The 26,706-nt window shown below is 37.3% G+C and overlaps 1 protein-coding gene across 3 annotated transcripts in view; it reads right to left on the bottom strand.

The window, feature by feature from the left end:
- Positions 1-26,706, bottom strand: part of C2CD3 (C2 domain containing 3 centriole elongation regulator) — a 139,446-nt gene that overhangs the window by 108,871 nt on the left and 3,869 nt on the right. For all 3 annotated transcript variants that reach the window (XM_028115976.2, XM_028115975.2, XM_028115978.2), the window contains exons 2-7: positions 25,376-25,645; positions 22,367-22,524; positions 9,060-9,283; positions 7,486-7,733; positions 749-881; positions 169-297 (exon numbers count right to left, since the gene is read on the bottom strand). In XM_028115976.2, the coding sequence (XP_027971777.2) occupies positions 169-297; positions 749-881; positions 7,486-7,733; positions 9,060-9,283; positions 22,367-22,524; positions 25,376-25,645 (1,162 nt within the window). The remainder of the gene's footprint in view (positions 1-168; positions 298-748; positions 882-7,485; positions 7,734-9,059; positions 9,284-22,366; positions 22,525-25,375; positions 25,646-26,706) is intronic.

Consider the following 26,706-nt stretch of genomic DNA (forward strand, 5'->3'; position numbering starts at 1 on the left):
GGGCTCCCTGCTCAGCAGGAAGCCTTCTTCTCCCTCTCCCACTACCCCTGCTTGTGTTCCCTCTCTCGCTATGTCTCTCTGTCAAATAAAAAAATAAATTCTTAAAAAAAATACACAATGAATTGAAGGAAGAATTTAAAAGGAAGAAAGATAGTTAAAAGTCCTTACCTGCCCAATAGCAACTGTATAGCTCTGGTATCATCTTTTGTGTCATGTTTCCAAAATGTATTCTCAGTCCGAGGGAGGAGGTGATCTTCTATGTGGTCTTTAAACTGGTTCCTAGACAAGGCTTTGATTCTGTGGTGTGGAAAAGTACTTTCTGAGTGGCTAACATACAGGAAAAATCTAAATCAAAATTAACTGAGCTAAGAGATAGTACATGGAGATGGTTCAACATGGAACACTTAACATCCTTCCGACTTAACTACCTTAAATATATATAAAACTTTACAATTTACAAAGCCCTTTTCTACCTTAGACTCTAATTTCATTTCTGTAAGAGAGAGAGGAGAGAATATCCCCAATATACACATAAGCCTGCCAGTTCACAGGGAGCAAAGAATTTAGCCATTTACACATTTAGCAAGTTCCAGTACATCTAGATTTTGAGTATCTAAACTCCAGTTTAGGCTTCCTTTCCACCACATTAAGGATTATTTGCTGAATAAATCTATAACTTAACAAAAAATATACATTAGCAACAATTAAGAAATGAACTGTTAGGAATCATGTTTATCCTGTAACTTACTGTGTTGAGGCTTTAAGAAAATCCTCCTTCATAGGAGGATGAACTTCATCCAACAACATGCTAGTATCTGGGCTTGATTTCATTGTAGAAATCACCATGGCATTACGCAGTTTATTGCCTTGTTCTAACAGAGCTGAAGAAGGCAAAAGCAGAACATGGAAAATCTAAAATCCAACAGCAATACTTGCAATATTCAGCACTTTTCCTTCTATGACAGGACTTAACATAGTATATTGTAATGACTTACCTGTCTGCTTTTCCCACTAGCTTGAGAATTTCTTGAGGACCCTCACTTTATAATAAATGTTTACTGAGCTTCTATGATGGGACTGTTTTATTTTTTATTTTCTTTTTTTCTTAAGATTTTATTTATTTATTTGACAGAGAGAGACAGCGAGAGAGGGAACACAAGCAGGGAGAGTGGGAGAGGGAGAAGCAGGTTCCCGCGGAGCAGAGAGCTCGATGCGGGGCTCGATCCCAGGACCCTGGGATCATGACCTGAGCCGAAGGCAGACGCTTAACAACTGAGCCACCCAGGCGCCCCATATGATGGGACTGTTTTAAATGTTGTAATTACAGCAGTGAATGAAGTCTATTCTGGAGGGAGGTCAGTCTCTCCAGAGTTGTTATGTGATGGGAGTCATTACATGAATGCACTGACTCTTCCAACGGGTTTTTGTACGTATTAAAGTTAATAATGTCTACATAATTATTTTTGTATCCAGATACCATACTGAATTCTATTATTTGTAATAGTTAATGTCACTATTATCCAAAAAACACTAACAACTACATCAGCTAAACCGTTAGAAGCTATAGTGATAATCTATTCCAAATTTATACTTTTATGAAAAATGCCAAAAAATTTCCATGACTTATCTAAGATCATACAGCAGGTTAATAGAAAAGTCAGGATGAAGTCTTCAGACTTCCTGATAAGTAAAATTTACCCCATTCCTGAGTAAAAATAACAATAATAACAGCAATAATAATTTACTGAACTCTTAAACACATGCTGGGCAGTACTCTATGTATATTATATATATTCACTCCTTTAATCTCCTAACAATTCTCTGAGATGGATGCTACCATTTCCTTCATCTTCCAGATGAAGAAAATTGAGGCACAGAGGATAAGTAACTTGCCCAAGTTATACACACTGTATAACCAGAATGATTTCACAGCCAATAATTTTGTTTTTTTTAAGATTTTAGTTTTTTAAGTAATCTCCACACCCAATGTGGGGCTCGAACTCACAACTCTGAGATCAAGAGTTTCATGCTCCACCAACTGTACTGGCTAGGGGCCCCACATCCTATGATTTTAATCACCTTACTAATATATGACTGCACTTTAGTTCTTAGACATCTTTTTAAAAGCTTAGGGCCACTAGCATTATTCCAAGGAACTGTGGGAAATATTTTTTTTCTTGAGGTTCCAGAGTTACTTTGGAGGTAACTGAGACTAGACACCAAGTGTCAGTCCATTCTCTTAAGAGTTTTATAGCTTCTAACAAGAAAGAAGATATAGGGGCACCTGGGTGGCTCAGTTGGTTGGGTGGATGTCCAACCCTTTGCTTCTGCTCAGATCATGATCTCAGGGTTGTGGGATGGAGCCCCACCTTGGGCTCTGTGTTGGGCATGAAGACTGCTTTGGATTCTCTCTTTGCTCCCCCAGCCCTCAGCCCCCTGCATACATATGCACACATGTACTCTCTCTCAAGAAAGAAGAAGAAGGAGATGATGATGATGATATGGTGATTAGGCCAAGAAAAAAAAGAAGCCAAGAAGATCCATAAACATCTAACATTTGTTAGTACAAGGAGTTCAAAATATAGCTTACAAAGTGAAAAAAAAAAAAAGACCCGAAATAATCATATGTTCGGTGAAAATACAACTAAACTAAAAGAAAATAAAGATCAACCATTCTATCAACCAACTTTCCTAAGACAGTTCCCCCCAGGATTCCCAACTCCAGTGTACATATATCTTCTCTCTGATTCAAACACTCATCTAAAGGTACTGCTTTAAAGGGATTTACAGATGTAGTTTTACAGTTCCAAATCAGTCAACCTTAAGATAGGGAGATCATTTTGGTTGCCCAAACTTTTTAAAAGCAGAGTTTTCTCTGGCTATTTGCAGGTTATGACATTAGAGATTTGAAGCATGAGAAAGATTTAATGTATCATCGCTGTCTTGCAGATTGAGGGGACCACATGGCAAGAGATGCAGGTGGCCTCCAGGAAGCTAAGAGTGGCTTGAGCTGATAGCAAGGAAATGGGACCTCAGTCCTATGACTGCAAGGAACTGAATTCAGTCAACAAGAATGAACTTGGAAATGCATTTTTCCCCAGAGCTTCCAGATAAGAATTTAGCTTGACCGATATCTGATAACTTAAGCAAAAAATCCAACCATACCTTGTTGGACTTCTAATCCACAGAACTGTGAGCTAATAAATGGATATTGCTTTAACTCATTAAATTTGTGGTAATTTGTCATGCAGCAACAGAAAACTAATATACTCATTAATGCTACTACCCAGGAATACTGTTACAGTTTTTTATATATACATCTCCTCTTTTGCAAAATTTTGTATACTGTTTTTTGTTTTGTTTCTTTTTTTAAGATTTTATTTATTTATTTGAGAGAGAAAGAATGAGAGATAGAGAGCACGAGAGGGAAGAGGGTCAGAGGGAGAAGCAGACTCCCCGCCGAGCAGGGAGCCCGATGTGGGACTCGATCCCAGGACTCCAGGATCATGACCTGAGCCAAAGGCAGTCGCTTAACCAACTGAGCCACCCAGGCACCACTGTTTTGAAATTGTTTTTCACTTAATATACATTAACTTTATTCATGTAAATAATGGCTGCACAATATTCATTCAGAATTCATTGTATTTTTTTGAAACGATTTGATTTATTTGACAGAGAGAGCACAAGCAGGGGAAGCAGCAGAGGGAGAGGGAGAAGCAGACTCCCCGATGAGCAGGGAGCCAGGATCTGGTGATCATAACCCAAGCTGAAGGAAGATGCTTAACTGACTGAGCCACCCAGCTGCCCATATGTTTTTTTTTTCTTTTTAATCTCTTTGAGATTCAGCCAAAAAATGACTATCTTGTTTACTCAATGAGAAAGGGAAAGGAAAACATGGTATTGTTGGCATTGGAAATTTGGCTAAAGATTGCTATGTGACCAGAAACCCTTCTTTTAGTTTCTAGTTGGCCCTTGGCTTTACTCAATATAGTTCAAAGTTCTTCAGATGAGGTGGGCACACTCAAATGTTTTATGAATAAAGTGGATAATAATGAGCTGTGTTGATAATAAACTTCATTTGATTTCAGGGCCATGTAGAAAAACAGTTTTTCTATTGATACCCAAAATGTTTTTGGAGAGATAATAAATATCCTTGGTACTTTATAATTTAACCATACCCAACTATTTTCAATTCCTTAAACACAATACTTCCTTGTGTTCTTAAAGCTCTGGGTATTTAATTCCATCAAAGAATTTATCACTCAGTACTATAATTGTCTATCTCACCCAATGAACTCTGAGGCTAGGGATTGATTCTTGTTGATTTTTGTATCCTCAGTATCTCATACAGTGCCTAGTATATACCGGGAATTTGATAAAATGTTCTTCCACTGCTGCTTATATCAGACATAACTGTACTGTATCTGCTTTAGAGTCAGTTTCCTTTACTAGACTGAATTCCTTAAGGTCAAAGACTATATCTTATTTATCACTGCAACCCCAATACTCAAAACAATGACTGACCTTCAAAGATAGGTCAGTGTTTTGTTTTGACTCACTCAAAAGATACTTCTTGAATTAAATTGGGCTTAAAGTTTTTATCCCTGTTAAATAAAAATTCCTCTGGGAATGGTAATATTTCAAAAGTGACTTAAACAGTCATTTACATTTAAATGGTAATAAGTACTTAAGATACTTTCCAAAAGCAAGTTTTAAAAAGGAAATAAACATTGAGGAAAACAAGTAGGACAAATCTGAGCACAGGTGGTCCATTCACTGGCCTCCAAGCGGTTTGGTTGTTGAAAAAGCCATTCTTGGAAAAGCTTTTCTAAAGTCTGAGGCATGGTAACAAAAAAACATCTGATCTCTTCTCACGGGGAAGCTGGTACCTATACTCTAAGAGCTGTCATGGCATTTGCCGGCACTTCAACTAAAAAATCATTCCCTGAACACAAAAGAAGATACCCAGGTGAGTTCAGGACAAATCTTTCCTTTGTTTATTTCCCATATGCCATGGGCACAGCCCCTGCCAAACACAGGGAGATGTACAGCTTCTAGTTTTTGTTCCAACTCCTTGCTATCTATTTCAAACCCAACTCTCAAAAGCAGGATGTGTAGTTCGTGTTTCATAAACACTAGCTGGTTGACCAATTCAGCTCTGTACCCCTTTTCTGGTGTCATGTCAGTCCAATAAAGACCAGGAAGATATTTATATTTATGTATTTGTTAGATCCCTCTCATAATCTCAGCTCTAGACCTACCTACTAGAATGAACCACTTAATCTTAGTCCTCCAGAATCTTGTGGTTGGAAGGGACCTTAAAAGCTCTTATCTGAACAACAACAACAACAAAAAGCTCTTATCTGTCCACTTGATGATGCAATACAATCTGTAAAAGTCCCATCAGGATGGTTAGCTAGCTCGTGTTTTCCAGTGATAGAGAATTCACTACCTCTTGAAGCTGTCTTTTCCCATTCTGCACAGGTCTTATTGTTAACATAGACTGAGTCATAATCTGTCTTGTATCATCTGTAAGCCAACTGATCCTCATAACTCTCATGGAAGAGGTTGCATATTGGCAGCCCATGGGTTGTACTTGTCATATTTTGTTTGGCCTCAACAGTTGGCCAGCAAAGTCTTGATTTAAGGAAAAAAGAAAAAAAGGCAGGCCTAGGTAAACAATGAACTTACAGTAGGATAAAGCAGAGGACCTTAGAGTCTAAAGACAATAATGAATTGGAGCTGAAGAGCAGCTTCTCCCTTTGAGAGGATGGGAGCTCCCTAATTCTGAGCCTGTGTTTTCATTTTAGAATGGTGATAACAATCCCTACCTCACTTGGTTTTTGTAAGAAAATGTGTATAAGGCACTTGGTATAGTAGCGAGCACAGAATGAATGCTCAATAAATGGCAGCTGTTTTTGTGAAGCTTAGTATCTCTTGGTAGTCCCTTCATAAACCTAGTTACTCTCCTTAGAAGGAACTCATCTTCTTTAGATCTTTACTTTCATGTTACCTTCTTAGTGAGGCTTTCCTTTGCCAACCTATGTAAAACTAACATCCCCTCCTCTTAAGTGCCCTGCTTCATTTTTTTCCCACTGCCATTATCACCATCTAACACTATATACTTACTTATTTATCCTATCTGGTCTTCCCATCTAGAATACAAGATCCATAATGCAGAAATTTGTTTTTTGGTTTTTTTTTTCATTTAAATGGCTGTATCCCTGACACCTAGAAGAACGCCAGACATTTGATAGGTACTAAATAAGTAACTGCTTAATGAGTGAACAAGTATCTTTCTCAAAGTCTGGTGCCTACACAAAATATTCAGGTGTGAGCTGACAAGTGCAGGCAGTATAGTATAATGGAACAATTTGTTCTTGTTAATGTAGCCTAGGACTGCACTGAATATTAAAATAAATAGACTATATGAGAGGCTTTTAACTACAGGAAACTAAGGGTTGCTGGAGGGGAGGTAGGCAGGGGTATGGGGTAATTGGGTGATGGGCATTAAGAAGGGCACTTGATGTAATGAGCACTGGATCCTGTATGCAACTGATAAATCACTCAACTCTATCTCTGAAACTAATAATACACTATATGTTAATTAACTGAATTTGAATAAAATTTAAAAAAATAAAAAAATAAAATTAATAGATTATAATAAGAGTGTATTTTCAAAAACAGGGGATCACAGACATTTCAGCCGAAAAAACATGAACGGAATGTCTTTCTTCATGAAACAAATATCCTTACTAACGTAAATTATATACCCATATAGTTATTTTAAAGATTTTTCTCTTAATGCTGCAGATACTCTACTTTGGAAATTTGCTAGTGAGGATGGAGACAAATCCCTGTCATGCTCCTGATGTCACAGAGATAAATGGTTAAGCATTATATATAAGGTATCTCGACTGCTTTTATAATACTACCCCTAAATAATCCTATTTGGATTTCTTTATTTCAGTTTAAGCCCTTATACAGGTAAACTGACTCCTTTCTATTTCTGCTTGGCTGTAAGTCATATTTAATTTCCAGACTTAAGATTAGCAGTTGCTGTGCACTGAATGTTCCCACTGAGGCCAAGAATTTTCAGAATGTGAAGCAGATTTAGTACTAGCCTCTGCACAGTAGTACAAGTAAATCTGCTGATGAGATAAAAACTGTATTTGCCTTAATTTGGGAAAAAATAAAGAATAATATTTCTCTATGATAAACACCTCCCCCCCATAATTAGGTTCATTTTAAATGGCTCCTTCCTTAAACCTACAATTGTAAGCACCTAGTAATTATTTAGAAGTAACTTACTGGTTTAATAGCGCTGCCTTTAGATAGTGAGAAATTCTGAACTTTAGTGAGATCACTCACTTTTATTTGGTTATTTGTTTCAAACAGAAGTGTTGGTTCTCTTTGAAGACTGGCTAACAAGCAGAGCAATCCCAATAAATATAGCTTAGTCTTGGTTCACAAATACATACATACCTGAGAGAAGGTCCTTGGTAGGGGGGTTGTTTGAAGAAAGAATGCATGAGTCACTGTGACTCTTGGCCACTGTCCTAATTTGAGGCTGGAATTCAGAACTGTTAAGAAGGGACATCTGCTTCTGTGGGGCCTTGCCTTTCAGAGTCATAGACTCTAAACTCTGTCCTGAATTAAGATGGTGTTGTAGTCCAAAGAAAGAGTCCTTTATTGTATCTGAGTTTTCTGCAAAGTACAAGTGGTCCTTTCCCCTGTTATAAAATAAAGGAGAGTTTTAGCAATATTATATTACCCACTATGGTAACATTTCACTTTGTCAGAGACAGAAAGTGTATCAGTAGTTTATAGCAGTGTAGCTTAGACTTTGTAAATCTGTTTTTCATCTCCCAAATGAGATAAATAATAATGTTTTACCTACAGTTGTATGGTTGTGGCTCAAGTGAGATTATGAAATACAGAGCTCAGTTGGGGTACCTGGGTGGCTCAGTCAGTTAAATGTCTGATGCTTGGTTTCAGCTCAGTCATGATCTCAGGTCATGAGATCAAACCCCATGTTGGGTTCTGTGCTCAGCAGGGAGTCTGCTTGAAGATTCTCTCCCTCTGCCCCTCCCCTCACTTGTGCACATGCAAGTGTGTGTGCTCTCTCTCTCATATAAATCAATCTTGAAAAAAGAAAGAGCGAGCGCAGTACAGAGCCTGACACAAAGCAAATGCTTTGTAATTATTTAAAATAAAAATCTGGGGGCACCTGGGTGGCTCAGTTGTTAAGTGCATGCCTTCGGCTCAGATCATGATCCCAGGGTCCTGGGATGGAGCCCCGCACCAGGCTTCCGGCTCCACAGGAAGCCTGCTTCTCCCTCTCCCACTTCCCCCTGCTTGTGTTCTTTCTCTCTCTCTCTCTCTCTCGCTGTGTCTCTCTCCATCAAATAAATAAATCTTAAAAAAATAAAAAAATAAAATAAAAATCTGGGGCGCCTGGGTGGCTCAGTTGTTAAGTGTCTGCCTTCGGCTCAGGTCATGATCCCGGGCTCCTGGGATCAAGCCCTGCGTCGGGCTCCCTGCTCAGCGGGAAGCCTGCTTCTCCCTCTCCCACTCCCTCTGCTTGCATTCCCTCTCTTGCTGTGTCTCTCTCTGTCAAATAAATAAATAAAATCTTAAAAAAATAAATAAATTAAAAATCTATTTCTCTTAGTCCATCCTGTTTCATGAAATATTTCCCTTTTCCCTTTTTCCCTCATGGGTATCTATCCTGGCATCTGTATATGACTTAGTTCTACTTATTAATCTGTACATTGGCCTCCCCACCAGATTGTGAGCAATCCTCAAAGACACGAATTGTTTCTTATTAATTTCTATGCCCAATATTTGGTACAGACTTGGTACCTTGGCAGTCCAGTACCAAATGACTCCCCCACACATAATCCTAATCAGCAATGACAGCAATCCCTCTCTACACCAGTGGTTACTTAATATTTATTTGCTGAATGAATGACTACTTTCAGTCTTTCATCCAAACACAAATAAAGAACAGAAATTATGAATACGGTGGGAGTTAGCTGACAGACTGTGGTAATTACCTTGGAGTGGCTGATCTACTACTGTTAGCTGCTAACTCTTTTCCATCAATTTTGGTGGTAGGCATCCTATGGGGCCTTGACGGAACCAGAAACTGGGTACTGCTGGGTTCAGTATATTCTCTGAATTCCTGCTCAGATAAAAGCACATTTTCTTTCACATCGGTAGTAGGAAGAGGATTGTAGCTGTCATAAGTTTCTGACAGAGGCTCCAGGGCAAGTGAGACCTGAAAAAGACATACATGTAATATATCAGAAATTTTCTTTTGTATTGACTAATTTTAAGACTCCCTGCTTAATATAAATTAATGGTCCCCATTCCTTATAGGATCAAGTTCAAATTCCTGCAGAAGCCTCATCTCTCGCTTTGCTCCCCTCCTCTATCCCTCCCTCCTAGATATACCAATTATTTAGGGTTCTCTAAATGTTCCTTATATTTCATTCCCTTATGCCTTGTATATGCAATTTCCTCCAGTATTACTTTCTCTGTGAAAACTTTTTTTAAAAAGATTTTTATTTGAGACACACACACACACACACACACACACACACACACACACACACACGAATGGTGGGGGAGGGGCAGAGGGAGAGGGAGAAGTCGACTCCCCGCTGAGCAGGGAGCCAGACGTGGGGTTCAACCCCAGGACCCTGGGATCATAACCCAAGCTGAAGGCAGACGCTTAATCGACTGAGCCACTAGGTGCCCCTGTGAAACTTCTTTGTGTCCAGGTAGAGATGTCATGGCCATTCCCTTCTTTATGTTTCTACTTATTCTGTATCTATCCATCAATATAACCCCCATTTATTGAACTCTTTACTACAGGCCATAAGGTGTGCTAAGTTCTTCACACAGAGAAGGTCATGTGATGGTATAACTCTGTCAGGAAAGTGTATTGTTCTATTTGAAGATTAAAAAAAAAAAGCTTACAGGAGGTATTTGTAACTTTTAGCTTATTCATTACCCTGATTAAATTTTTAATTCCTTGAAGGCATGGACTTGTCTTTTTCATTTTTGTATGGACTAATTAGCATAGTCTACACTTGGTATACAGTCTATTATGCTTAATAATGCCTAATTATTATGTCTGATGAATAAAAGAATAACAACACCTTCTATATCCTTATTGTTCATTATTTAAGAAAAATAAGACCTTAGTTCTATGCTGGAGATGACGCAGGGTAAAGAAGGAGTAACATTAATATGAAAAGTAATCACTTGAAGTTTCTTTTATCATCTCATTCCTGTGAGTTCAGGTTCTCTATTAAATGGCTCTCCAGTCCTCTGAAAAGCCTAATGGAAGAACAAAGCCTAAAAAAATAGAGTCTAAAGCAAAACTTTAGGAAAAGAAATTGAAGAATATACCACAAAAGAAAAGAATAATGGTGTTGAAAGTTCAATTACAATGACACAGAAAGCAGAAGGAATTGTTCCAGCAGCCCAAGAGTCAAATAATGATGAAGGGCCTAACACAAAGAGAAAAGGTTGCAGTTAGATATTTTAAGATGTCTCTGGAAAGGTCAATGGAATAATCTGTGCAGAGAAACTGCCAAGGTACAGACTCAACAAAATACCCTTGGGTCTTGATGAGAATTTTGTTCTTGAACAGGTAACATAAAGTCCTTTAAATCTATTCACAAAGATTTTCTACAAAGACAAATGACAGGAATGCAGTAGGATAAATACTCTGTGTAGTGATCACTATAATAGCATCACATAAAGTTCTGGCTGCCCAATGTAAATGTCAGAAGGCATTCCTTTACCATTCATCATTTCCCAAAATACTGTCTCTATATTTTATTTAATTATTTATTTATTTATTAAGATTTTATTTTATTTATTTGACAGCGAGAGAGACAGCGAGAGAGGGAACACAAGCAGGAGGAGTGGGAGAGGGAGCAGCAGGCTTCCCGTGGGGCAGGGAGCCCAATGCAGGGCTCAATCCCAGGACCCTGGATCATGACCCGAGCTGAAGGCAGACGCCTAAGGACTGAGCCACCCAGGTGCCCGTCTCCATATTTTAGAAACAAAGAAGACACTGAGCATAAATGCATATGTCTCTGGCCTTAACAATGACCTGCTGTCTGGCTACTGAGTTTTGCTTTTTCTCTAAGCAGATCTGAACCAATCACAAAACAGCTCATAGGCCTATACTACCAGTGGCCCTTAAAGGAAGAAGAAAGTCCAGGTACCTGCCACACCAATCTTATAATCAAAACATGTGCTAGCCTAACTCCTCTCCTCAAATAACAAATATTGATACTAGCTCAGTGCCAGGCTCTGTGCTACCTGCCTGAGGCAAAGAGATGAATAAAACATGGAACCTGATCCAGAGGACCATAGTATCTTAGAGGAACTTAAAAAGAATAATTTTAATATAAAATGGTGAGCTCTGAGATAGGGATGTATATTGGGAGGTAAGAGAAATAGGGGTCTGAACTTGGGGAAGAGGTGAGGAAGGAGTGCCAGGGATGGTTTCCAAAAGTGAAACATAAACATCTGGATTTAGAATCTTAAATATGAATGATACAGGTAAGGCTGAGAGAGACTGAGATAAAACATTCCAGACAGAGGGAAGAGCATGAGTCAAGCTTTAGAGGTATAAAATAGAATATTGTTCCCGCAATTCCTACAAGTCCAAGGGATTGCCACTCCTAAACCCTCTGCTTCCACAGAGTGTACTCAATATACTCTTATATTCATCTCCCAGATCATCATTCTTGTCCACCTCAGGCATGCTCCTCCTCAATCATGGTTCATCCTTGTGCTCACTCCTCTGCCAACCCCTTCATGGAGCCCTGTAGGATTTCTATTTATACAAACTAACTTATCACTTCAACTGAACACCTCTTTCTTAAAATGTCCCAATTTCTCCAAAGTCTTCTCCAACGTAAACTATTTCTTTTACTAGCCAGGATAAAGGAAATTGACTTATTTCTTTATGGTGCCTTCCCCAGACCATCATTCTATCACCTAAAGATTTTACATCTTTTCAGAAGCCCATGCTATCCACAAATACCATAAACTTACTGTAAGATTCTCACATCCATAACAGAGCAACCCTAGGGACATGCATCATTCTTCTCTCAATGACTCAAGGCTCTCTTTAGCACTAAGCTGCCTACAATTACCTACTACAACATCTATCAGTATCAATGATTACATATTAGTATGTCTATTCTTCAGACTTATACTGGTCAACACAGCATTTTAAAAAATTTAAAAATTATTTAACAATGCTTTAAAATACCAGATTTTATGTAAAAGTTTGGAATTCTGGTTCTCTTAAAAAAATCAGAAGATCCAACGATGCTGGGTCTCCATTCCAATGTGGCAAAAATTAGCTAAAGTAGACTAGTGGCTTTAGTCAGGGTACATGTTCCAATCCGAAAAGACCCCAGCCATGTCCCAATGAGGCAGAGTGACAACTGCTGTTTATCATCCCACTTGGTCAGCTGGGGCTTTTAAAATTTTTACTTTCTTACAATAAAATGGACATTTTTGTGTTTATACACTTCCATAAATTTTAACCTATGAATAGATGCATGTAACCACCACCATAACCAAGATAGAGAACATTTCCATTACCCCAAAAAACCCCCTGGGACTATCCCTCTGTAGTCACACTCTCTCCTCACTTCTAATCCCTAGCAACAGCTGATCTATTCTCAATCATTATAGTTCTGGCTTTTTGAAAATGTCATATAAATGGAACTATATAGTATGTAACCTTTTGAGATTTCTTTCATCAAAATAAGGCCTCTCAGATTCATCTATGTGGTGCTTGTATCAGCAGTTTATGCCTTTTTACTGACTTGGTAGTATTCTATTGTTTTTCTTTTTAAATCTGTGGTTTATTTTTTTTTAAATACATTATTTATTTATTTGAGAGACAGAGATAGTGAGAGAGAGCACAAGCAGGAAGGAGGGGGAGAAGCAGACACCCCGTTGAGCAGGGAGCCCAATGCAGGCCTTAATCCCAGGGTCCTGGGATCATGACGTGAGCCAAAGGCAGACGCTTAAATGACTGAGCCACCCAGGTGCCCCTATTCTATTGTTAACATGGCTTGTCACATTGGTTGATATTCAAAGACTGAGATAGCCTTGCATTCCTGGGATAGACCCCACTTGGACATGGTCTTGTTACTCTTTTTATATACCACTAGACCCAACTTGCTAATATTTTTTTTTGAGGATTTTTAGGTTTATTTTTAGGTCTAGATCTTACATTGTCCTCTATCTTGCTATCAAGGTGGTGCAAGCCTCATAAAATAAGTTGAAAAGTATTTTCTCCTCTTCTATTTTCTGGAAGAGATTGTGAAAATTGGTGCTATTTCTTTTTTTAAACGTTTCGAAGAATTCACCAGCGAAATTATCTTAGCTCAAAGGTTTCTTTTTTGGAAGGATTTAAACTGCAAAAGCAATTTCTTTAATAATTACAGGTCTATTCAGGTTATATATTTTATCTTGAGTGATTTTTGGTAGTTTGTGGTTTTCAAAGAATTGATCGATTTCATCTAAATTGTCAAATTTATGTGTATAGAATTTATACTATTCCCTGTCTTTGGGTTCTGTGGGCTGTGGTCTCTCTTACAGTAGAATCAAGAGGAAAGTGAAATATTTCTTGTGTCCAAGAAAGAGAGAACTAGAGCCCCATGATTTGCAAAAGAAATGTCAGAAGGCTTATTTCTTTGTGGAAGAGAATATCCCTAATGGTGAAATAAGGCAAAGAAAATGTGACTGTTGTGGGGGGGAAAATGTGACTGTCAAAGATAGCATTATGAAACAAAGTGCAATAGGATTATAATTACTATGTAGAAAAGATGCATGATAAAAATGGAGTAAACAGAAAGGTACTGACTTTAAATAGGGTTTGTTTTTTAAATGCAAATAAAATAAGTGGTACTCCTGTGACATAAAATTATATATTTAAGATAAAAAAAACTTTAAGGTATCAAAGTCTCTTATAGATGGTAACGTTTATTAAAGAATGCAGCAGAATTTGTGAATAATAAACAACATTTGCATATGTCAGTCTAATTAATATTATAGTTGTTCCCAATGTTAGTGGTATGGCTACAAACTTATAAGGTAAGCTGAATAAAAATGTTAAATAATTTGTGGTATTTTTCTTTGTAGCTGATAAGAACACAAATAAAAACAACTCCCTGACAGCTGTGTTTATATAGAGTATCAGTGAGAATTTTTATGAGTGAAAAACTTTTGGAGGAGATGCTCATGGCAAACAAATCAAGGAAATGATTTCTTTTTTTTTTTTTAAGATTTTATTTGTATATTTGTCAGAGAGAGAGCAAGCACAAGCAGGGGGAGTGGCAGGCAAAGGGAAAAGCAGGCAGAGGGAGAAGCAAGCTCTCTGCTGAGCAAGGAGCCTGATGTGGGACTTGATCCAGGACCCTGGGGTCATGACCTGAGCCGAAGGCAGATGCCAGGCGTCCCAGGAAATGGTATTTCACCAAACTGAGAAATGTCTTTTTTTTTTTAGATTTTTCTTTTGTAATTTATTTTTTTAAAATTTTTTATTGTTATGTTAATCACCATACATTACATCACTAGTTTTTCAAACTGAGAAATGTCTTAAAAAGTTTATTAAAGACTGATAACAGGGGTGTGTGGGTGGCTCAGTTGGTTAAGCATCTGCCTTCAGCTCGGGTCATGATCCCAGCGTCCCGGGATCAAGCCCTGCATTGGGTTCCCTGCTCAGCAGGGGAGTCTGCTTCTACCTCTCCCTCTGCCCCTGCTCGTGTGTTCTCTCGCTCACTCTCTCTCTCAAATAAATAAATAAAATCTTTAAAAAAAGACTGATAACAAGGAATGATGTCTTTTTGTTGACAATAGACTTGCTTCAAAATTTAAATTCAAAGTAGCAACATTTTGCCAAGACAAAGAACCATAAACATACTCAGTCCTGTTTACTTCATCTAAAAAGCTAAAAATCAAGCAACACAAATATATATAATTAACATATAAATTAATTAAACTCCTGTAGTCAACGTTTTGCTTGGTAAACTGGATAAGCAGTATTACAACCTGTTATTACTACATGAATACTAGGGGGAATGAAGTTGTGTGTGGTGTTAAATGTTTTTGCTTGAGTTAAAAGAAGTCACCTAGTTTATGTTTTCGAAGAAGAAATCCCAGCCTCAGATCACCATCAAGTACTGATCAAATACAGGACTATTTTATTTTATTTTATTATTTTTTTTAAAGATTTATTTATTTATTTATTTGAAAGAGAGAGAGAATGAGAGAGAGAGAGCACACGAGACAGGGGAGGGTCAGAGGGAGAAGCAGACTCCCCGCCGAGTAGGGAGCCCGATGCGGGACTCGATCCCCGGACTCCAGGATCATGACCTGAGCTGAAGGCAGTCACTTAACCAACTGAGCCACCCAGGCGCCCAAATACAGGACTATTAAATACAGGACTATTTTAATTGACATTATAGGCTATATAAACTATTCAATTACTTATCTGCAAGTGCATTCACAAGGAATCATGTAATATGAGCTTCAATTTATTCATTCCTTTATGACTGTATATTTGGAAAATTTATTTGGCAAAGAACCATCTATCCTACTTTTCGATATTTTTTATGCTGAAATAGGATTTCCAGATATCAAAGTGATGGTATGAAATACATTTCTAAAACTGTAGAGCTGAAGACGAACATCCCCAAAGACTTTTTTGATTTCAAATGTTATAAAAACCAACACTGTTCAATTTGCCTTTCTCAATTTACACTGAAAGTGTAACATGGAAGTTAATGCAGTGTAGTACAATATTTAAGCTTAAATATGCTCAAGTATCTTAAATTTAAGAATATCTAAGAAATAAAATCCAACTTCAAAAACTACTGTGCCAAGATACGGCCTTTGTTTGGAAATAAAGGCAGCCATGTTTGTGAACAGTTATTTTGTTATGAAACTGAATAAAAGCTAAATTTTATTCTTAAATGGTTTAAGAAAATGAATGCCCATCAAATATAAAACGTCTGGTACTGATAACTTGGTAGAGAAGTATCAAGTTTTTAGCCAAATCAAAGGAATTTATTTCAAAAGCAAAGAGTTTATAATTAAGGTTTTTTCCAATTTCAATATAAAATAATCGTATGTATATATTATGTTACACACTCATATAATAAAGTTTAGTGTTTATTTTTTTTAGTAATCTCTACACCCAACATGGGGCTCAAACTCATGACCCTGAGATCAATAGTTGCATGCTCTTCCAAAAGAGCCAGGCAGGCACCCCAAGTTTGGTATTTTTTTAAAGTTTTATTATTATTTTTGGCAGTTGATTTTTCTTACAGTCAGCCTGTTTGACTCATTTGTTAGCTTCAACATCTGATCTATACCAGTAATGGAATACTCGAAAAGCTTCCTCACTCCAACACCTTGGTTCTAATGATTTTTATTGTCAAACTACTTTGAGCACCCTCCAGCCAGTTTGGCTTTGTTATTATTTAAAACTGTTCTAACTCCATAATCTCAGTTTCTTAGCAACTATGCATCTGTCTTCTTGAGATCTGACTAAACTTAATCTTCTTCACAGCAACAATCTAAAGCCACCTCTATTCATCTTCCAGTCTATGAGTTGCCCATTGGCTTTACTTACCACTTGACAAGAGGGATTCCATATTTAGTGAATTCATGACTGTTTTGGGGGACAGCAAAGCAGTGATATGACAAGAACTCCATCACTCACTACATACTCTTTTTTAAAAGTTATTTTTATTTTTTAAAAAAGATTTATTTATTTTAGAGAGAGAAAGAGAAAAAGTGAGCTCAGGAAAGGGCAGAGGGAGAGGGAAAGAAGCAGACTCCCCACTGAGTGTGGAGCCGGATGCAGGGCTCAATCCCGCAACCCTGAGATCATGACCTAAGCCAAAATCAAGAGTTTGATGCTTAACCAACTGAGCTACCCAGGCACCCCAAAAGTTATTTTTTTTTAAAGATTTTTATTTGAGAGAGAGAGAGAGAGCACAAAAGGGGGGAGCGGGAGAGGGAGAAGCAGACTCCCCGCTGAGCAGGGAGCGCGATGCGGGACTCGATCCCGGGACTCCAGGATCATGACCTGAGCCAAAGGCAGTCGCTTAACCAACTGAGCCACCCAGGCACCCAGCCAAAAGTTATTTTTAAATTAACATTTTACAGTCATATAATTTAAAGAGTCAAACAGTTCTATTACAAAAACGAATCCCTCACATAGACACCCATATTCTTCTTTTCTCAGAGGCAACTACTTTCAACTCCTGCCCCTGATTCTTTTGGTATTTACCTCTATAGTTCCAAATAATGTGCTTATATTTATGTCACATCTTGATCACCCCCTCAGTTTTCAGGCAGTATCTTTTGACTTCCTAATATGGAAGATAAAAATTTAGCTCAATCCCACATCCTTCTACCTCCTTATCTCCCAAGCTGCCCATCTGGTTATACTATAAACACTGATTATAGATCGAACAAAAATTTCTATATGAGCATGTATTCTGTTTAAAGCTGAACCATGAGATGCACCGATTACTTTTCCTTTCCTATGAAGGAGCCAGAGATGCAATATTTTAGGCTTTGCATGCCATAGTCTCTGTCATAATTATAGTAGTCCCCCCCTTATCCACAAGGGATACATTCCAAGACCCCCAGTGGATGCCTGAAACTGCAGGTAGTACTGAATCCTATATATACACTATGTTTTTTTCTATACATACATAACTATGACAAAATTCAATTTATAAATCAGGCATAGTAAGAGATTAACAATAATAATAAAATAAATTATGTGAATGTGGTTTCTCAAGATATCTTATATTGTACTCACCCTTCTTCCAGTGATAAGATGATAAAATGCCTACGTGATGAGATTCAGTGCAGTGAATGACATAAGCATTGTGACATAGCGATAGGCTACTATTGATCTTATGAGGATAAGTTAGAAGGAGGATCAGCTGCTTCCTGACTGCACTGAAACCACCAAAAGAGAAACCGAGGGCAAGGGGAGACTATTGTACTTAACTTTGTTGTTGCAGCATGAAAGCTGCCGTAAACCACACCCAAATGAGTAAGTATGGCTATGTTCTAATAACACTATCTACAAATATAGGTGGTGAGTCAGATTTGCCTCGGGAGTTACAGCCTGGGAGTGAATCCCTGAAGAAAATAAAAGAATGGCTCAAAAGCCTATGAAAAAACACTCAACATATTGATCACCAAGAAACGAAAACTAAAACCTCAGTGAGATATCAGTACATTCTCACTAGAATAACAAAAATTGAAAAGACTACCCAAACCAAGTGCTGAAAATATGTGGAAAATGTTTATATACTACTGATGGGAATGTAAAGTTATATAACCAATGTGAAAATGGTTTGGTTGTTTCTTAAGTTGAACACGACTCAGCAGTTCCATTCTTGGGTATTTTCCCAAGAAAATAAAAACACATGTCTACACAGAGTTCTTTATTCATAAGAAGCAAAAAAATGGTAAAAAACAAAACAAACAAACAAAAAACAACAAAAAAAACAAACGACCAAATGTCCACCAACTGGCATATAGGTAAAAAATCGTGGAATATCCACACAGTGGAACACACCTCTGCAAAAGGGAACTACTGATACACAAAATAGTATGGATGAATCTCTAAAATTGGCTTCTTTTACTTACTCTTTTAATACCCCTTTGCCTGGGTGAGGAGACAATGGGTGTTCACTACATGGTTATTTATATATCTTATATATAGAAGATATTGTTTTACATATCTCTAATTAAGAAAAACAAAAAAAAAGTTAAGTGAAATAAAATGTATAGTGCCTAACATATGGTAGATTGACATACAATAAATGTTGATAAGAAAATGATCAAATGAACCCCTTCAATTTTGTCTGTCTCAAAATGTTCCTCCTCTTTGCCTTGGTTAAAATTCCTCCATCCCAATGTATGTAACCCTAGCAATTGTGTTCATGGTAGAAACTCATTCCTATTTAATTCTCTTCATGATCTTACTGGCTCAATTATCCTCTTATTTTCAATTTCTTTCTTCACTTGCTTCTTTTTGGTCTACAAATAAATCAGGTCTCTTATATTCTAAAAAGGGGTCAGCAAACTTACTCTGTAAAGGGGCAGAGAATGATTATTTATGGCATATTTATCTTCTTCTTTAAATGACCTTTTAAGGGGCACCTGGGTGGCTCAGTCGGTTAGGCATCTGCCTTTGGCTCAGGTCATGATCTTGGGGTCCTGGGATTGAGCCCTGAGTAGGGCCCCCTGCTCAGCGAGGAGTCTGCTTTTTTCTCTCCCTCTGCCGCTCCCCCTGCCCATGCCCGCATGCGCTCCCTCTCTCTCTCAAATAAATAAAATCTTAAAAATAAATAAATGACCTTTTAAAAATGGAAAAACCACGTTTAGTTAGAACACCAGATACGGAGCACCAGGCAAAATGTGTCAACCCCTGCTCTAAAATAGTACCAAAAAACTTCTGAATTCTACCACCCACTATCAGTCATGTCCTCTCAAATTCAAGTAAATTTGGCTTGTCACCATCACATGCCTAAACACGATGTTAAGATGTTAAGTGTTTCCATATTTTTTCATCTCATTTAATCCCTGCAACAACACTGCAAGGTAGTTTTACTATGTTTTTTTACAAAATAGGATATGGAAGCTCAGAGAGAACAAGTGAACATCAGAATTGTTTTGTAACCATTTCTGTTCTGGTTCCTCCACTGTCTGTAACTGTTTGTCCATGTCCGAACTCTAGTGCTACTTCCATTAGATCACACCACCTCTCCCTCCCTTCACTGATACTTACTTGGGAAACAGAAATCTCTAATTACTACTTATTTCCTTATTCCATAATCTTTTAAAATCTGACTTCTGCCTCCAATGCTCTATACAATTTTCCAACACACCAGTATTATTTTATCAACCGATATTTAAATATGGAAAAAAAATGATACAGCCACTTTAGAAAACAGTCTGGCAATTCCTTAAACATACTTACCCTATGACTGTAATTCTATTCCTAGGTATATACCAAGAGAAATGAAAATGTGTTCACAAAAAAATTTGTACATGAATGTTCACAGAAGCTGCCATTATTCATAGTCAAGTGGAAATAATCCAAATGTCTATCAACTGAAGAATGGATCAACATGTGGTCTATCCATATAGGGGCATATTATCCAGCCATAATAAGGAATGAAGTACTGAAACATGCCATAACAAAGATGAACCTTGAAAACATTATGCTATGTGAAAGAAGTCAGTTACAAAAGGCTACATAATATATTATTTCATTTATATGAACTATCCAGAATATGCAAATATATAGAGACTGAAGTTAAATTCTTGGTTGCCAGGGACTGGGGAAGGGTGAAAAGGGGAATGACCGCTAATAGGCACAGTACTCCTTTTTGGGGTAATAAAATGCTCTGGAATAGTAGTGATGGTTATAAAATCCTGTAAACATATTAAGAACCAGTGAATTGTATACCTTAAAAGGGTGAATTTTATGACACATGAATTATATGTCAATTTTAAAAATAGGAAAAAATGTTTTTCAATTTTCAATTTTCCTTATTTTTTGTTTTCAATTTTCCTTATTTTTTCCCAATCATTGATTATGTATTTAATTTTAATTCTCTTTTGTCATCAATCCAAAATCTATTTTTCCATGCAGCTACACAATCATAACTATGTAATTTTGTTTTTATGGAAACAAAATATTCCACTAATAGACTATAATTTTAATATTGTTGAATAACTTATTTTCATTTTTCAATATTAAAAGTGTATTTCCAGGGGCGCCTGGGTGCCTCAGATGGTTAAGTGTCTGCCTTTGGCTCAGGTCATGATCCCAGCATCCTGGGATCGAGCCCCACATCGGGCTCCCAGCTCAGTGGGGAGCCTGCTTCTCCCTCTCCCTCTCTCCCTGCTCATGCTCTCTCTATCTCTGTGTCTCAAATGAATAAATAAAACCTTAAAATAAATAAATAAAGTGTATTTCCATAACCAGACCTAGGCATACAGCTTCCCTCTCTTTTTACGGTATTTCCTTAAGATAAGTTCCTAAGAGTAGAATTACTGAGGTAAATGGTATATGGTACTTTTATAGCTCTTGAAACAGAATGCCAAACTGTTTTGCAGATCTAATGCAAATTCGTATCATCAGAAAAACAGGAGTAAACCAGACTCACTTCACCATGAAGTTACCCGCATAAGGTATCACTTTTTAAATTTGATGTATATGTAAATACGATAATTACAATAAAGAAAATGTTACGTTCTTTCACTCAGAATTATTTCTGGACTCTATTCTGTTCCACCAATGCGATTATGTGCTCATAGTTTTTTTCCTTTCTAAGTAATCTCTATACTCAATGGTGGGGCTCCAACTCAGGAACCCGAGATCAAGAGTTACACGCTCTTCTGACTGAGCCAGCCATTCCTGCGCTTGTAGTTTTATAAGAGGTTCTTACATCTGGTAATGCTGTATATTTTCTTATGTACCTGTTTAAATTTCTGTATTTTAGAGTACATTTGACAAAGTATAAAACTCATGAAATTTCTAAGCGATCTGAATACTCAGAACTGTCTAGAAAGCACTCTCAAAGAGTGTCCCTCAGAAAAGACCCTTCAATGTTCTTTCCCACCATCCTGTACATAGACCTAGCATAACACCTATCATGCTGCATTCTACCTGTTATTCTTCTATTTCCTCCTACATTGACTTTAGAAAACTACATGAAAAGATCGTCTCTTATCTCTGTATCCTTAGTGGCACATGATAATGTATCAAATAAAAACAGGAAGGCTGAATCAATGAATGAACCAAAGATACCATTCACATGAGTCAAACAAGCAGTTACTGCTTGGCACTATGTTAGGAGCTGTGGGAAAAACACAGAAAGTAGAAGACACTGTCCTGCCTCCCTGGGAATCTAGAAACTAAAAAGGGAAATTAAAGGGAGACTACTAGTACATAATTTTAGAGATTGTGTGGGATTATAACTGAACAACGATTATATAATCAATGGTAGAAATTTAATAAAGAGTACAGAGAAGATGAATGCAGTAGGAGCTGTGAAAGACTTTTGGCACTTGAGATGAGCAGTAAAGCACTAAGAGGATTTGAATAAGTAAGATACATTATAGTCTCTGGGTAAAAACATGAATAAAGGCACAAAGTGGGAATTAGCATGATATATGGGAGTCATGTACCTATCCATTCTACAGACTCAACTACTTGTGCTGAAAAAGTTTTATTCTATGCAGAAAAGAATTAAAATATTTTTACCTGGAGTTCTCCAAGTTTCTTGGATGTTGGTGAAACAATGGTAAAAAATCCATTGATGTGATGAGTTGGAGAAAGCTGGGCTAGTCCACTGATCTGAACTCTACCAATTGGAAGATGATCAAGTTTGGTGATTACTTCCAGCACCAGCACAGCCATATCTAATCAGAAATAATTACAACATACACAGATATTTTTCATTTACTTTCTTTTTTTTCTTTTTTTTGGGGGGGGGGAATGGGCAGAGGGGTATACATCAAAAAATTTTACTTAAAAAAAATTTTTATTTTCAAATAAAACACGCACCTACCATAAGAGCCTGGGGCTGGGGAAGAGTGAACCCATGATGAAAAGAACAATAAAGTTTTAGAGAAGAATGACAAACGCACAGAGAAAAAAAAATTCATTGATGTAATTAGCAATGATTACAGGGTGTTAGGAAGGCTTGTGTGTGGCTTGGTTATTAAAGAGTGGGGTTCTCTCAACTTCTTTTTCAGTGTTTTGCTGTTTTGATATAAAAGAACCCAACTGCTTCTGCTTGCTGCAGCCTGCCTCGTCTACAGGGACGGGAAGGGCTCTAATGAGCTTAGCATCTCCTAAAGCCTGGTGGTGGCTTACTTAGGACTGGGGCCCAGTGTTGGCTTTGCCAGGTTGGTCACTGGCTGCTTCCTCTTGGTTTCCAGAACAATGGACTTTATTTTCTTTCAAATGAAACATGCATACAAAAGAGTACATAAAAGAATAATAAACCAAATATCTACCACATATCTTAAGAAATAGTTATACTTTTTCCAAGTTTTCAGTTACAGCCTATCTTGTAAACTTATGTTTGATCTCTTGTGTCTTCTTGTTCTAATAAACACATCATACTCATGTCCACAGCTGGGCCTCACTTACAAGGTTCACCTCATCCATCTCCTATTCAAATCCTACCTTCTACAAAGCTTCTTTCCTAACTAGATTCATAAAATTTGAATATTGACCCATTTGGTGGTTAACCCCTTCAATTTAATAATGGGAAAATAAAGTCCCAGGAAGATGAAATGGCTTGCTCAAATTCAAGCAGCCAATTAGTGCACAACAGGAAGTAGGATTCTGGTTTCCTAAGAACTTATGATAAACTTAGCTCTTAATAACTTCCTGGAATATTCATATGGTACTTACTATATGTGCCAAGTAATCAGACATTTAATTACTTACTGTCTGGCACTGCTTACTACTCTTTCATACATACCAGTTTTGTTTTTTTCAACTAATCTGTAAGTTCCTTTTGATCAGAGACTACATCTACACTTTCTGTATTCCCACAGTGCCCAAGACTTTATATTTTTATAAGACTCACACCTACAATGCGCCAAGTAGTGGATCAATCACTTCCACAACTTTTTTCATTTAATCTTCTCAATAATTCCTGCCAGTAGTGCTATTATCCCCATTTAGCTAATAAGACCCTGAGGCTCCAAGATCTTAAGGAACATCTCAGCAGCACACAGCCATCCAATCCTGAAGCCAGAGTTCCAATTCCAGACTGACTTCAAAGCCCATGTTCTTCTCATTCAACCAGGCTGCTTCTTCATGAAAAAGAAAGGTGAAAGGGCAGCAATCTAATCCCATTTTACAGATGAGGGAAAAAAAGGGGAGTCAGAAATGGAAAGGGACTTTCCCCAAATCCTGCAGCTGATAACACCAATCTCAAGTTCAAATGCATTCTTTATTATACCACAGGATGCTCAAATAAATGTCTGTGATCTGTTGATTATCATATTAATAGATATCGTCTCTCTTACCAAAGAATTTTTATTTACTCTTCATTTGTTAAATTAGGTTTATGGTATCCAGAGTATCTATGGGTATCCTATAATAGTACTTGTCACTTCCTACCTAGTATTATAATTAAACTTCTCTGTGAATTTAGTTAGAATTAGATACCATTCTGATTAAGTTGATTCATTTTTATAGTTCCCCACAGTGTCTATAGCACAATGACTACCACATGCTAAGTGCTCAATATATATCTTTTGAGTGACTGAATTCTTTGTTCTTTGTATCTTGAGGTTTTCAAAATTTTGATACAAGATAAGCTTCTTAAGGACAGTTTAACCCTTATTTCAACTCTGACTCTCTAATATTCTTAGACCAACAATGTTTACATGATACGTAATTTTTAATGACTTGAACTGGATTGATTTGATAAATAACCACACCATCCAAAATGTGTTTATGTGAAAACCTGACCCGAATAGAGAAATACAGTACATTTAGAATGCTTTCCTTGAACAGAAATGAAGAAGTCTTGGCTTCTGGTTTCCTGTAAAGGGATCCTTCCCTGCTCTGAAAACCTATATTATTAATTCACTAACCCACTCATTTAGCATGTGTTATCTTGCATTATTAGTAAAATTTATAAACATAAATACTACATGTAATATATATATACACACATTACATATATAAATTTATATATATATAAATTGCATATTATACATTATATATTATATATATAAATTCTATACATATATACTTTTATATAAACTTTTATTTTTATATATATATTTTATACACACACACACACACACACACACACACACACACACGTATATATAAACTCTTTCCTTGAGCATAATATAAGTCCCAGAGCAGACACTACAGTTATTACTTAAAGAAGCATGGTGTGGTCAAAGTGTATGAGTTTTGGTGGCTGACATAAATTGGTTCAAATCCTACTTTTGCCATTTATCAACTATAACCTTAAAGAGTATTCATTTCATCTCTGAACCTCAGTTTCATTGCCTATAAAACAGAGAAAATGTCTTTCTTGCAGGATTATTAAGGATTAGAAATAATATATTATCAACTGCTGGCACACAGTATACTCTCAATAAAGAGCTATTATAAAACTTCTTTCACTCAGTGATTAACAAAGCCATAGATACTATGTACACAATAACACCTACTGCTAACAACATACATGTTTATTAGGCCTGGAGGTAAAATGATAAGACAAAAACATACCAGTTAGATAAGAGGTAAACTGCTTTGGACCACAGCGAACAGCATAACGTGTAGTCGTTCTCACAGCTTTTGGTTCAGTCTGCAATGTGTCCCTAGGACAAAATAGGGTTCCATCTGATGTTTCTCCCCACCATCTCACTCGGACAAGTACACAAGTGGGAGGCTTTGCAATCTTCCATATGACCTTATTGACCGTAAGTTTCAGAAAGCAGCGTAGCTGGCCTTCAACCAGTGGTGGTAGGCTTGTAGATGGAGAAATGTCACTCAAACCTGTGGAGGAATCCAAAAACACTAAGTCAAACTTTAGACTAAATATAGAAACGTAACCTGCTTTTTGAATGAGAATGCACATTTTAGTCTCTATTAAAGAGAGAGAATGTTTATCCTATGTATTTATTTTATTTTTAAAGATTTTATTTATTCACTTGACAGAGAGAGAGACAGAGAGAGAGGGAACACAAGCAGGGGGAGTGGGAGAAGGAGAAGCAGGCTTCCTGCTGAGCAGGGAGCCCTATGCGGGGCTCGATCCCAGGACCCTGGGATCATGACCTGAGCCGAAGGCAGACGCTTAACGACTGAGCCACCCAGGTGCCCCTATCCTATGTATTTTAATACATGAGAAGTAAATGGCAAACCAGACCATAGAATAACCTACCTGGTCACTTAAGCCACCTTGATAACTAATTAGTATTCAGAGTGTGATTCAGGTTATTCTAAGTAAAGAACATAATACCAACTTAAGACATGCTAAAACAAACTCCTCTTTAATTGAAAGATATCATTTCATGCACATCAAAACCACAAGGAGATATCACCTTACACCGTCAGAATGCTTAGAATCAAAAAGACAAGAAACTACAAGTGTTGGCAAGGATGTGGAGAAAAAAGAACCCTCATGCACCATTGGTGGGAATGTAAATTGGTGTAGCTACTGGAAAACAGAATGAATGTTCCTTAAAAAATTAAAAATAGAACTACCATATGATCCAGTAATTTTTTTTTTCTTAAAGATTTTATTTATTTATTTGACAGAGAGACACAGCCAGAGAGGGAACACAAGCAGGGGGAGTGGGAGAGGGAGAAGCAGGCCTCCCGCAGAGCAGGAAGCCTGATGTGGGGCTCGATCCCAGGACCCTGGGATCACGACCTGCGCCAAAGGCAGACTCTCAATGACTGAGCCACCCAGGCGCCCCGATCCAGTAATTTTGACTACTGGGTATTTACCCAACGAACAAAAAAAAACACTAATTAGAAAGGATATATGCACCCCTATGTTTATTGCAGCATTATTTACAGTAGCCAAGATATGGAAGTAACCCAAGTATCCATTG

Source organism: Eumetopias jubatus, unplaced genomic scaffold, assembly GCF_037043125.1.
Source record: "Eumetopias jubatus isolate StellerSeaLion01/CBP00866 unplaced genomic scaffold, mEumJub1_p1.0 scaffold_13, whole genome shotgun sequence".
In the NCBI taxonomy this organism is placed as follows: Eukaryota; Metazoa; Chordata; class Mammalia; order Carnivora; family Otariidae; genus Eumetopias; species Eumetopias jubatus.